Raw genomic sequence first — 14,436 nt, forward strand, 5'->3', positions numbered from 1 at the left:
ATAGTCCCGAAGATCCATAATATGCACAAATGTGTGCAGTTCTCGTTTGCCAAGTGGAGCGGTGCGGGCAGCCATCTTAGACATATTTGGGGTATGTGGGGGGGGGGGGGCCTGGGGTGCGCGCCAAATCGCTGAATTTTCCCGCCTTTCCTGTTTCGGGGCGCCGCGTTGACACGCCTTTCCGTTGTAGGCCCAGAGACAAGCCGTCATTGCAGACATATGCAATCTCATTACGGAATTATTCGCGAGGTTGCGATTTTTCCAACAAATGGGCGACCTTTCATCAAAAAAATCGCAATTCGAACGGGTATCTCGCCCTTTCATGTCTCGACAGTCGGTGGAGCGTTTTTATATTTTGTATTTGGCTGTTTCACTAGCATCGCAGCTACGCGACGCGAAAGCGCGTACAGGACGAGCCTATGCACTTTGCCCGCGAAGACGGTAGCATGACACCACCGTTTACACTTACGGTATGTACTGGGTCGTAATAAAACATTCCCCCTTATGTAATGGCTGTATGCACCTGCGAGCGTAGCAAATCCCGTTACTCTGCCGTTTCAGAGGCTGCAAGAAGTTATTCATTAGCAGAGGTTGCAGTTAAAAAGCTTACTACTCGCCGTTAAATGTGCACCTAGGCGCAGAGCGATTGCCGGAACGTCCCATTGCTGACCATGGCTTTGCCAGCACCAAAAAGCCACGTAGCGCTGTTGCCGGCAACTGCCGTTTTGTGGGTGGTGCGTTAAAGCAACCCAAAAAAAAAATTGTGGTCCCTGACACACGTGCTAGGTCGTTTGCTAACACTGCTGTTGCACTTGCAGCCATTGGCAGTTGGCGCAGGAAAGCTGCGTTCCCTGAGTTGAGCTGCACGTGTGAACACCCAAGTAGGACAGTCACATCCCACTGCAGTGCAAACTGAACTCACCCAAGTAACTAGAAATGGCTTTTACTTTGGATGTTACCAGAAATAATGTTAACGCATTAAGTACACGACAGCAAAGTGCTCTAAATACATGCTGAGTAACCCTTGCCCATGCAAATAGATACATTACCCCTTCTCCCCACTGCTACCCTGTCTGTAACCCAGTACCACAAGAAACACGTATCCCCATCCAAGCACTGCAAGGCAATGCGTAACGCTTTGGAAAGTATTTACCGGTGTGTGTCGTGACTGCAAGTATAGCGCTGACTCCTCATAGACAACGCGCCAATCGCTTGTCCCACTAACCACTACGCCGGGCTGATTGTGCATTTCATATATACACAGCCTTGTCAATACTTTGAAGACACTGCCGTGCGTTACAATGAGCGTGGGGCGGCCATTGGTTGGTCACACCTGAGCCCTTAAAGACATGCAGGGTAATTGAAAGTCCAAAAGTTTCCATTGCTGTTACGCAGTTGCCAGCGTTTGCAGCAGCACGTCTGACGAACAACTATGTCAGCTATGGGTAATCCAACCGTTACGCAACAATTTGTAATGGACGGCTTGTCTCCCTTTTATGTTTGCCAGCTGGCTAGATATATGAGAATACCGTCTCAGAATGATGTTTGTGATGGGAGGTAGTTAGAAGCAATGCTGCCCTGAAATAGTAACATAGCGGGGCTCGGCCGGAGCGACAGAATAGCACAGGACGTTTAATTGACAAACCACAAGTCACATTCTTTTTGACAAATCAGTTTACTGGCAAATAAAAGAAAAACAAACATGTACTTGGATTGGAGTAAACACGAGCTTAAATTTTGGCATGCAAGCGCTTGGGAAGTTGCAGGTGTGAATTAACCAACAAAAAAGGATGCGAAAGCAAAGTTATGCGTCCTGCTTGGGCAAACAAGAATGCTCTTGCAGCGACCGAGTCTTATCATCGGTCTTATTAGTCCACAAACCCCACTTCCCACCATTTGCCTGATCGGCAAAACAGCAGCAAGAAACAAAATGGCTATGCAGCATGTCAGTCAATCCATCTATTTCGACATACAGTTCACATATAGCACTATCTCGCGGTTCACTCATCATCCGCTTCGCTAAGTGAATCCGAAGTGTGGGCGTAGCCGCTCAAGAAATGCTTTGTTTGAAATACTTCTGGCTCTGCTGCTGTACTGCAGTGGGATTTTCGGAAGGGGATTTCCATAGTTTCCTCGTTAAAACACGATCGAGAGGCTTCTGCCCTTAATCGTGCAACGCTTGCGACCAGCGGTATGGCCGGAGAGCGAGCAGCCATACTCGCACTTGTTCCCGCAGTGCCACCGGGTGCAGGCGTTAGGCGGGGCCTGCTGTATCTAAGGTCCTCTTCGCTGGAAGTTGTCTCCCAACCATGGCGCTGTTGAAAGACTGAGGACGTTCTTGTGGCAGTTCTGCGCTGTAATTTCACGCGGGGAGGTGTGGGGCACAGGACCGATCGTTGCGTTGCGGTGGGTGTTGTCATTCCCTTCGGCTTGTGCACTGTCTGCAACGGTTGTGGCACGTCTGTGTCGCTGTTTGGCCGCTGACGCGCCGGTAGTGCATTGCCGGGACAGCTAGGCTGATGTACGGCAACAGTGTTTTCACTGCTTTGCTGCTGCGCGGCAGGTGGCTGCGTTGTAGCTTGGTTTGCAGTGATTGGTGCTGGAATAGGTGACCTGAGGCCCTCCAAAAGTGGCGAGAAGTCCGACACTGGCTCTGGCCCGGGCTCAACCGGGTTGACTGCTCTCGCTGTTGGGTCCCAGCTGTAGGTTCCCCGGCTGGGGTAGCGATCGCGGCCGTGGAGACTCCATTGCGTGAGCATCCAGAAGCATTCTTCTGTTGGGTTTGGCCCCAGCGCTGACTCAAACAGAGTCTCCACGGCCACTTTCATTTTCGGGACAAAATGGGCAGGGAGAGCGCGGAAACTGTGGGCCAAAGAGGCGCAATACGCATCCGCCCAGTCCCCGCCCTCCCTCCCCCGAAGGTAACCCAAAACGGCCTGGTCAACCCGTGAGCACGGGGACAGACTTCCAGGCGGCGGGTTCGTTCTTGAGGGACCCGATTCTGGACGCTGCTGTTCATCGCTGCGCCGGGCGCGACGTGCGGATATTTCAGAGGCCGAGCTGTTGCCTGGGCGCCTCTCTGTGCGCTGTACGTCTGGACGAGTGGCGATCGCCGCAGCTCGCCTGTGCACTGTGCCCGTCCCTTCAACCTCCTGTGCCGATGCGGAGTCCTGTGCGGCCGGCAAATTGGTGGTAACCCTGTTGAATTGGAAAAAGGAGAATAATGGTTAGTCATTACAATGACAAGGTCCAGGAAGAAAGATCCCTGTTGTCAATGATACATTGCGTCTGTTAACAGGGGACCAACTTGTAAACAAACAATGTGCAGTTGCCCTTCTTGGACACTTAACAGTTACCGGTAGTGTGTCAGCGAGTGGTGAACGAGGCTATAAGGAGAGGTGACGCATACGTAACCTTGGACATTCCATATGGCCAAAACCCACGCCGCCCAAAACGTCACCAGCTACACATGGCGATCAGAGGTGCATGCATCGAGACAAAGAAGGAATGCTAGAGTAATCTTCTTAACCTTCTGTGCGTCACTACTCTGTTCGGGCGTTGCATTTACACCGCCTTGGCATATCGCACTTCTGATGGAAAAATATTTGCACTGAAAAAAAAAGCATACTCAGGGTGCGTGTTCTCGCGAGATGTACAGCATTGTAACATTTACCAAGACCGCCAAAGTTCTAAGAAGGTCCTTCTACATTGACAGTTTAATGGAGACAACAGTGCTTTGTCACGCTGTACCGTTTGGTACTCCATATACTATGCATGTGCACACTACAAGGTGTTAGAGCTTTCAGTCTCGCGCGCGTTATGGAGGACACAGTACAGTTTGGGGCTCACTCCAGCTAGCACACATAAATTGTGTGAAGGAGACAACCCACACACTGTGCGTCATGCCGTCACTTGGAAGCAGGGCAATGTAATGCTTTAAACTGTGGCCCAAGAAGCCGCATGGGTGCTTACCATCCTGGTGCATACCTTACTAAGAACTGGAGTCAGCTAATAACATGTATTGGCCGTTATATAGTTTAAGGTTTACACAGGGTCTCTGATTGTCTCACCGTGCAACTGTAGTTCAGGAAAAGGGAGAGCTCAGTATTGTCAAAGCAGCATGCAAGTGCCTAGTAGCAAGGCTAGAGGTTACTACGTGTCCCGCTCTCTGTGGTATCGAATTACATTGCTGTGTTTGAAAGAGCGTTTCTGACCCCTGTCCCAGGCCTCTCACTAGCAAAAGCCAGACTCCTACTGTACACTGATGATGGGCAATAACCCGGAAACAGCTGTATGTACATGGAGTCTGGCTTTGCTTTTGATTCCCATTCATTGTAAGAAGACTTGTATAAAAAGTCCCACTTTGACTCGAAGGAATGCTGCCTTTCAATAGGTGGCACTGTGGAGGATTTATTCCATCTCCCTTAATTGCTGTGTTTGGCATGCATCTTGTGTGGTAACGCTCAATGGAAGTCTGTAATATGGTCAACGAAGCTCCAGTTCGATAATAAGTTTGCAACAGGAGTACTGTAGAATCTAAACTGCAGTGTTGTTGGACGTTCAGTTACTTATATTTTCCGGCCGTCCGGAACACATTTATAAATTTGACAAGGCAACACTGCAATAATGCAGAAGGGCTGCTTGCCGGCCGAAACACGGTGAAACTATGTAGGAGCTGTTAACCGTTTGCTGCATGGCAGCCTTCAAATAACTGTTAGTGCTTGTGTACTAGTGAAAGGAAGCAAATGTTTGCAAAAAAAAAAAGGGCACTACGCAGTGTTCAGTGTGCGCTTGGAGACTAGGCAGAGTCTGTTGAACCAAAGTCTGCTAGCAGTACTGCAGTATGTCCCACTATGCTCCAAGAACATATCATGCATGCGTGTAGTTTCTGTGTTATGTTCGGCGAGGACGTCATGCAGCGCTAAACAAAAAACAACACACAGAAAGCACACACAGCGTTTAGAGTGTCAAGCGTGAAACAACATACAGAGCAATATGCATTAGTGACTAATACTGTAATGCAGATTTAGAGCTACCCATGGAACCTACTTTTGTAACGTTTCTTTCTTTCAAATAAAAAGGATCTACTTTTCCCTGGTGTTGGGATGCGTGCGCTGCAGTCTGGAATGCGGCGAAGCTATGCTGGAAGAAGGACCGCGCAAAGGACATAAGTGTACATGAATTTCCCAAATTAGGAAAGCATTGGTACTGTTGCCAAAGGAGTCGGCAGCGCGCAACAAGAAAGCTGTTGCAAGCAATGCAACCAACATTGGGCATGGCTATGTAACATTGTTGGCAGCGAAAGTGCTAAATGCTTAAAGAGTCAGTACCCGAAAAACAAAGAAAGAAGGTAGCAAAACAGACGCGCGCATAGCAATGCAGAATCCCAGCCACACTTAACATCTGTATGGCCAACATGCAGCGTCTGCCACTCGCTAATACATGCATGCAGTTGAAAGAGTGTAATGGGGAACTTACGCTCCAACATCCATTATAATGTCTAGGAAGCCCAACAGGTGTGCAAATTTGTAGCGTTTCTTTGAAAGCTGCTCCCCGCTCTGCGACATTCTGGATTCGCGGCGGTACTGGTCGCGTGCCGACTTCCAATTGCGCTGCACCGCGGCCAATGCAGGGATAGGAAAAAAACCTGTTAGTTACCAGTTGCAAGTTAGCTAGCTATTGCACTCACCTTTTCCCCTTTCAACAGCTGTATGCCAAGGCACGCACGCAATCGCATACTTTGTGGTGTAATCGAAAAGGTAACTGCTTAAAGGATAGTGTCCCTCGGTTACCACTGCATTGGGTGCGTCTAATGATGGATGTAGGAACATATCGGTTAGCGTTCGTGAGCTTGTCCCAATGTTTGCGTGGTTGAGATATCATGTACTGTCTGCACACTAAAACAAACCGCAGAACAAAGGCTTCGCAATGCAACACCTTGCGACTAAACAGACATTCGTGGATTACTTGTAGCAACTACAGTAGCGCCGTGACAGTTATTCTGGCTATGGCCGTCTGGGGGAGAAATTGCATATAAATCGCTTACCTAATTCCGCACGCTCCAATGTGTTTGCCGCCCACCACTGGTTCCTATGGGTCGCTTGGGCGACTTCTCGCCAAAGGGCGTCCTTCTTCTGGACATTCCGAAATTGGCGGTGCCGCGTGTCTCACAGTGGGGGGTGCGCTTCAACGGCAGGGATCAGCCTGCTCATGACGTTACAATGGTGACACCGCAAAACTGCTGGAGGCCAGAGCGCACTCAAAGATCGCTGCTTTTTTTTGTAGTTGCCGCCTACCGCCAGGTGCACGCATAATGTACAGCTGATCATCTTTCCCGATAGAAAGGCTTCGCATCCGCGAAACACAGCTGGTCCGTTCGGCTAATCATACTAATTTGGAAAAGCGGCAGCACCTGTTTGCTTCTGAAAACAATCACGGCAATACGGCGGACGCAGCGTTTATATACCACTACGCCGTTTTTACGTCGCGCACAATACAAATTTCTACTGCCCATGTACATACGCGACGTACATTCGCTCGTGTGAACCACAGCATTGCAAGGCTATGGTAACTATGGCGATGTATTTACGCTGCAACGTTTTTTCGCGCCGTTTATGCGCTAGTGTGAACGCACCCTCACACCTTTGACTTGAAGGGATGAATGATTTGCAATTAATAATTGAAATAGATGTAGAGCATTATGTAGTTAATTGTTTGCACTTTGGCCTATAAAAAATCTTTTGCTCTTGATCAATGTCCATAGGCATGAATACGTTTATATCATAGACAGACCAATGCTATTTAAATATATACAGCCAATACTGCAGGTACATAGACAAGCTCTATTATCCATTAACTTCAAAGGGAAAAATAATTTAATACTGAACAGACCTAGAGGGTTCTCCCGTGGCAAAATATAGAAAAGTAATCCATACTGGGCCCATCAGAGCATTTTGTGGACAGAGAGCTGCCACCAAAAGCCCCGAGACCACCTGCAATAAATCAAAACATGTGATATTCAAAAGGATAGAGAGAGACGTATTTCTTATAATGCACTCTTTGTCGAAACCAATCCCTCCCATAGATGTTCTCGGAATCAGATGAAACTTTATGTGTGATTGTAACATTGATATAAGAAAGTGATTACAATATCATAGCAAAAGAATGAAAGGAGGCACTAGTACCCTGTTGTACCACTTCTAGCTTGGATGCAAGATGTGATATGGGCGGGCATGGAGGCTCTAGTATCCTGTTGTACTACCTCTAGCTTGGATACAAGATGTGATACGGGTGGGCATTGAGGCTCTAGTATCCTGTTGTACTGCCTCTAGCTTGGATATAAAATGTCATACAGGAGGGCATGGAGGCTCTAGTACCCCGTTGTACTGCCTCTAGCTTGGATACAAGATGTGATACGGCAGGCATGGAGGCTCTAGTACCCTGTTGTTCCACCTCTAGCGTGCATACAAGATTTGATACAGGTAGGCATGGAGGCTCTAGTACCCTGTTGTACCACCTCTAGCTTGGATACAAGATGTGATGCAGGTGGGCATGGATGCTCTCTCTCACTATTACTACTGGGGCTACTGTGGGGTCACTATTACTAATGAGGCTACTGTGAGGGTTACTATTACTATTTAGATCACTGTAGAGGACACTATTACTACTGTGGCTAATATTGGAGACACTATTACCTATGAGGCCACTGTAGGTCACTATTATTACTGGGGCCACTGTGGGGATTACAACTACTACTGAGGCCACTGTAGGGGTTACAATTACTACTGAGGCCACTATTACTACTGAGGCTACTGTGAGGGTTACTATTACTATTTAGGTCATTGAAGAGGACACTATTACTACTGTGGCTGATATGGGAGATACTATTACCTATGAGGCTACTGTGGGGTCACTATTACTACTGGGGCCATTGTGGGGATTACAATTACTACTGAGACCACTGTGAGGGTTACTATTACTACTGAGGCTACTGTGAGGGTTACTATTACTATTTAGGTCACTGAAGAGGACACTATTACTTCTGTGGCTAATATAGGAGACACAATTGCCTATGATGCCACTGTGGGGTCCCTATTATTACTGGGGTCAATATAGGGGACACTATTACTACTGAAGCCACTGTGAGGGTCACTATTACTACTGAGGCTACTGTGAGGGTTATTATTACTACGGAGGTAACTTTGGGGAACACTATTACTACTGTGGCTAATATAGGAGACACTATTACTACTTAGGCCACTGTGGGATCACTATTATTACTAGGGTCAATATAGGGCTCACTATTACTACTAAAGCTACTGTGGGGGTTACTGTTACTACTGAGATCACTATAGAGGGCATTATTACTACTGGGGCTAATATAGGGAAAACAATTACTTCTGAGGGCACTGTGGGGGACACTATTACTACTGATGCCCCTGTATGGGTCACTATTACTAATGAGGCCACTGTGGGGTTAATATTACTACTGGGGCAACTGTGGGGGTCACTATTACTACTGAGGCCAATATAAGGGAAACTATTACTACTGAGGCCACTGTGGGGTTAATATTATTACTGCAGCCAATATAGGGGACACTATTACTGCGAAGGCCACTGTGGGGGTCACTATTACTACTGGTGCCAATGTGGGGGTCACTATTACTACTGAGGCGAACATAGGGGACACTATTACTACTGAGGCCAGTATAGGGGATACTATTACTACTGGGGCCACTCTGCACATGGCAGAGTACCTCAAGCTGACTTACGAGATGTTTACATGTGGCAGAAATTTCCGAGGCAAATTCTGCAGCATTTGTGCATCCAAAAAACAGTCAGAATCTGCACCATTGTTGTGGATTTTGACTGTAAATCAGCCTTGTATTCGCAGCTGATTTCATACTACAGAGCACTCCCCCTCACCTCCTCTGTAAGGTTTCCACTGTTAGTGCTTCCCGGCATCCGGTTCCCAGCAGACTGGTCAGGTGAGGCACCGCTGGTGAAGTGAGACCACAACAGGACACTGGAAACCAGTAGCTGGGGTGTGCTGACTGTGGGAAACCTTCGGAGGAGGAGCACCGCATAGTATGAAGCCAGCTGCAGGTACGCGACTGATATTCAATCAAAATCCGTGCCAATGGTACCCCAGGGCTTCAGCTAGTAAAGAAATACAGGGTGTTTCTCCCTGTCTATTTTGAAACGGTCCTGTCCTTTTTAGAATGATGGAGGTAAAATCATACGTTTTGATAAGCCCCGCTCACTGATGTTTTGGCACTTTGCGATAATTCAGTGAGTTTTGCAGTTTGGGCACTCGGTCTCTAAAAGGTTCGCTGTCACTGGTGTAGATCATGCAAAATTGTAGGCTGTAGAAGTTGATGTCTGGGATGGTCCCATACATGTTTTATTGATGATAAGTCTGGCGACTGGGCAGCCCACAAAATTGTGACATTTTTGTGGGGGCGTTCCTGTGACATCCTTGTAACTAGGTATCCACACAGACCACCCTAGCATAAATTATATGGCTCATCAGCATGTTAAGATACATCTTAAAATACATCTTCCTTAAATTATTGGTTGCAGGACAATACTCCAACTGCAAATGTTCCAATAATGATCCTGGCTCCATATGTTTTCCTTGACTTTTCTTGTTCCAGAGATGCACCCCATAGCTGTTCCTCAGCGACATTTTTATCTCTTTCGGTTCAATCAACTCAAAGAATTTTTTCCAGTCATGCCAGTCAACTGGATAGAACGATTCCTTGGGAAGAATGTTCACCCCTCTACAGCTCTTCTTGTCCCTCAGTCTATGGATCCCACACCACCTCTTATAGACTCGGGTCAAAAGCTGAGGTCCTTGATGCCCATACAACCAGTAGTTGTAAGCGTCTACAAAGTCATTCATGCAGAGCTCAATAAACTTGTGTTGAGGTTGAAAAGTGAGGAAGGCTCCATTGATAATATACAGGGATTGTACCCCCATTGCATTGGTGAAATTTCCTAAATTTTTGAGGATAATGAAATCTGTATCCAGGTAAATCCCACCCCATTTCCAAAGGGCAGCCAAGCGAGTGGCGTCTAAGAGAGTCGTGTAGTCCACTAATTCCCAGTGTCTTTCTACTTTGGAGTACCATGTGCCCAGAGGTGTATCTGAAAACAGTTTCTTCAAGTCCAGATAAACAAACTCTACGTTTGAGAAACAACTGAGAAGAGAAAGCCCCAGATTTTGGGGTAGCGATTGATTGCTGCCCATTAACCCATTCATCATTATAGTTATTTTTGTGTGCGGGTTGGCTCGAGGTGCTGACTCTACTGCGCACATCATTTGGAGAGTTGGGCTAGTCTTGTCTGAGGTCTCCATGAAGAAGATGCCACCAACACGGCCGTCACCAGTGACATAGGTTTGAGAGTTGTTGGATTCATTCAGGATGGACCCTGGACAGGCGATCTCCTTAGGTAAGTGGTGTAAGTGGGCTTCTTCTTTGACAGAAGTGAACTTTAAATATACAAAGAGAAAACCAAATGAAAGTGTACAGAATGAAGCCAGAGATGTCGACCATGACCTCATCACCCCTGAAAACAGATAGTTGGATAGCTTCATGTTTTTGGTCAGATCGTAAAACTTTCTAGTATCTGCAAGAGAAACAAAAACTTTGGTAAACTTTGGTCACTTTACCCCAGATGATAAGTCGGATCAATTTTGTACAAGAGACAACAGTAAATTAATGGGAACAAATTACCCTCTACTACCACAACTTTCATTTATGGTCATTCTGAATTCATTTTTCAAAAACTTCACAGATTGTTGATCGTTATGAATACTTAGGGGTCCTTAAAGAAGTTGTCTCACTAAGTCAAACCTGTAGATATGTCTTTTTACAGTAAAGACTGGATGTCTTGGAGAGAGTCCCAATATAATAAAGTAATTGCAGCACAACAGATAAATAGGAGAGATATACTCACTAGAGCTTAGTGGGCTAATGGGTGCCAAGCTGAGATTGGACGCAGACCTTACATCCAAAGTAAATCAGGATACATAAATATGTCATCAGCAGCATCCAGGGTTGTTTGAAAAGATGTATAAAGTTCCTTGAGTTTTAAAACTTCACCTTTAATCCATTTCGCATAAAAGTACAGCAACGTTTCGACTGTGTGGTATACAGTCTTTGTCAAGCAAAGGGGGAGAGTCTAGTGGTCAATATTTCCTCGATCCCACTGTCTGACACTCAAGTAAAGGTACTGTCCAAAGGTCTATCATTTTGTCCCTCACAGAACACTAACTAGTTTGATATTGACATTGATTGCAGGGCCTTTATCAGGAGATTGAGGTTGAAGACACATTTTGCAACAGCCACAGAAAGGTCGATGGCCAGGAGAGACGACACGGTTTCCTTGGACACTTTTTCGGCGGCTGAAGTGGGTCTACGCCCCGTAAGTAAATATCAGCCACCAGAACAGGACCACGCTATAATGACATATGCCACATTGGTACAGAGGGATCTACATAAATTGAGAACTAGGAGTCATAGCACTAAGTTTAAAAACAATATGAATATACATGAGTATAAGGCAATGAAAATACTTGGTGATGACGCCAGAATAACGATACGCGCCGCTGACAAAGGCGGCGCGGTAGTTGTTATGGATTCCATCAAGTACCATGATGAAATTATGTCACAGTTAGCAGACAGCTCGGTTTATGAACCTCTCAGGGGAGACCCTACAAAACAATACCTGACTGAATTGAGCCTCTTTTTGGGTGAAGGACTAGACTTGGGCATTATAGATAGGAAATTACATGATTTTCTACTTCCCCAATATCCAATCGTACCAGTACTATATACTGTCCCAAAAATACATAAGAATTTAAATACACCACCAGGGTGGCCGATAGTTTCTGGACGCGGATCCCTCTATAACAACAGCTCACGTTTTTTGGATAAGATTCTGCGTAAATATGCTATGGGGGCAGCATCATATATTCGTGACACGTCTGACTTACTATCAAAATTAAGACAAATATCACCTGATGTACATACAATAATTGGATCATTTGATGTATGCTCCCTGTATACAAATATAGAACATAGCTATGGCCTCCAGGCAGTCCGAGAGTATTTGGTTGCCTCGGACTTGTCCAATAGAGCCATTGAATTTGTAATTCAACTGTTGACGTTACTGTTAGATCGGAATTTTTTTGTTTATGATGGAAAGTTCTATAGGCAAAAACAAGGAACGGCAATGGGGTCCAATGTGGCCCCAACTTATGCCAACATTTTTATGAGACATGTGGAGGAGCGTCGTCTCTGTGCCTCCCCCTCCTGGGCTTCGGTCCAGGTGTGGTGGAGGTACATTGACGACATTTTCTTCGTTTGGAAGGGCACAGAATCTGAGCTTAGAACTTTCCACGATGAAATCAACAGTTTGGTTCCCAAACTCAAATTTACGCTAGTGCACTCAACAGAAAAAGTTCAGTTCCTGGACGTATTGGTCCAAAAAGTTGGACATACCTTCAGGACTGACTTATTGAAGGAGACTGATCGCAATAATTTGCAATAATTTGCTATTGTATAACAGCCAACATCCTCCAGGGATGGTTAAGTCACTTCCCTGGAGTCAATGTCTGAGGGTGAGACTAGTTGTTGAGGAGGAATACGCGGACGCATGACTGTCCACTATGTGCGAGAAATTCGTCAAACGGGGTTACCCCAACGAACTGGTATTACAGGCCAAACAAAGGGCCCTTATGACATCGAGGGAAGAGACATTAAGAGATAAAACAGCCAGGACATCGCTCACACGTATACCGTTCGTGACAACATTTGGCCCCCATAGTGGTACTGTCAAAGGTATACTGAATAAACATTGGCACATTTTGACACACAGCCACCCCGACATTAGGGATTTTCAACAGCCGCCTTTGATGTCGTATCGCCGGGAAAAAAATTTGAAGGACAGGCTTGTACACACGAGTGGCACTATCTCGCATGGGGATACACAGAATAGACTGGCACCATTGAGAGCGGGGAATTTCCCGTGTCACAACTGTATAAGTTGCAATAATTTAATCAGAGGTCAGAGTTTTCAACATCCTCATACAGGTAAAACATACAAAATTGACATTACACGTGCCAGTCTACATTTGTAGTGTATATTATCCAATGCCCATGTAGTTTATACTATGTGGGTGAGACGATCAATGAGGTGAAAAACCGGATCTCAGCCCACAAAAGCACCATTAGGACCTCAAAAAAAGATTTGCCTGTTCCAAAACATTTTTTGGAGTTTGGCCATACTACCAGCCAATTACGTTACAGGATCATAGATTCGGTTGAATCGAACCTTAGAGGAGGTGACCGTGAGAAACGCCTTAAGGGCCTTGAGGCGAAGTGGATCTTTGAATTGCGCACGTTATACCCCAGAGGTCTCAATATTGAATATAACCCTTTATTATATAGATGAGCCAAAGGTATCACTGTTTTCGATTATGAATGTATATATGTTGGAAAGCATCGTTTACAATATACCTAACTAGCCATGATTATTGATTTTATGTTTTTGTACTTTTAAGGTTATCAAGACTAGAGTGACCGGGCAGCTGCATCGACCAATCAAGACCTCATAAAAACATGCCGTGTCAAACAAATGGGCATAGGAACCCAAGAATTTTTTTCATCAAATTTAACATTATTACCATAAACCTTGATATGTCTCTATTTTCTATATCCCCTTATCTTTACTATCTAGGATACGGTTAAAAATTTTCTCTTGAGAGGGAGACCCCTATCTTTAAAAGCTGCAGATTGGGCTCACTTTATATATAAAAAAAATTTTATCTCTTAAAAAATTTTTTCCTTTAAAGCTCTTTGAATTATGTTAAGTTTAAAAATGATCTCAATGTACTAATAAATAAGAATAAACTCAAGTGTTAAATAAATATGGCATTATGAATAATTACTCCTCCCTTGTTTTTCTATATAATTATTATTTAATCGAGGCTTACGTCCTCTGACAAATACTGCAGTACAGATAGAGTAAATATTGCAAGAGATGGGGTAATAGCAGTGTAAAGATTAAAGGGGTTGTCCCGCGCCAAAACGGGTTTTGTTTTTTTTTAACCCTCCCCCCGTTCGGCGCGAGACAACCCCGATGCAGGGGTTAAAAAAACAAACCGCACAGCGCTTACCTGAATCCTGGCGGTCCGGCGTCTTCATACTCACCTGCTGAAGATGGCCGCCGGGGTCTGCTCCCTCCGTGGACCGCAGCTCTTCTGTGCGGTCCATTGCCGATTCCAGCCTCTTGATTGGCTGGAATCGGCACGTGACGGGGCGGAGCTACACGGAGCCGGCATTCTGCACGAGCGGCCCCATTGAAGACAGCAGAAGACCCGGACTGCGCAAGCGCGGCTAATTTGGCCATCGGAGGCCGAAAATTAGT

The 14,436-nt window shown here is 45.8% G+C and overlaps 2 protein-coding genes across 2 annotated transcripts in view; both read right to left on the reverse strand.

Annotated features, from left to right (window-relative positions):
* Window positions 1-7,788: 7,788 nt before the first annotated feature.
* Window positions 7,789-14,436, reverse strand: part of LOC136611338 (lactosylceramide 4-alpha-galactosyltransferase-like) — a 56,092-nt gene continuing 49,444 nt past the window's right edge. Inside the window, exon 3 of the transcript XR_010790252.1 lies at window positions 7,789-7,890. The gene's annotated coding sequence lies outside the window, so the exon portion shown is untranslated. The remainder of the gene's footprint in view (window positions 7,891-14,436) is intronic.
* On the reverse strand, window positions 9,485-10,600 carry LOC136609976 (lactosylceramide 4-alpha-galactosyltransferase-like). Its single transcript, XM_066589250.1, has one exon. It carries the CDS (start codon window positions 10,598-10,600, stop codon window positions 9,485-9,487), a length of 1,116 nt encoding a protein of 371 aa, XP_066445347.1.

Source organism: Eleutherodactylus coqui, chromosome 2 (genome assembly GCF_035609145.1).
Source record: "Eleutherodactylus coqui strain aEleCoq1 chromosome 2, aEleCoq1.hap1, whole genome shotgun sequence".
Taxonomy (NCBI): domain Eukaryota; kingdom Metazoa; phylum Chordata; class Amphibia; order Anura; family Eleutherodactylidae; genus Eleutherodactylus; species Eleutherodactylus coqui.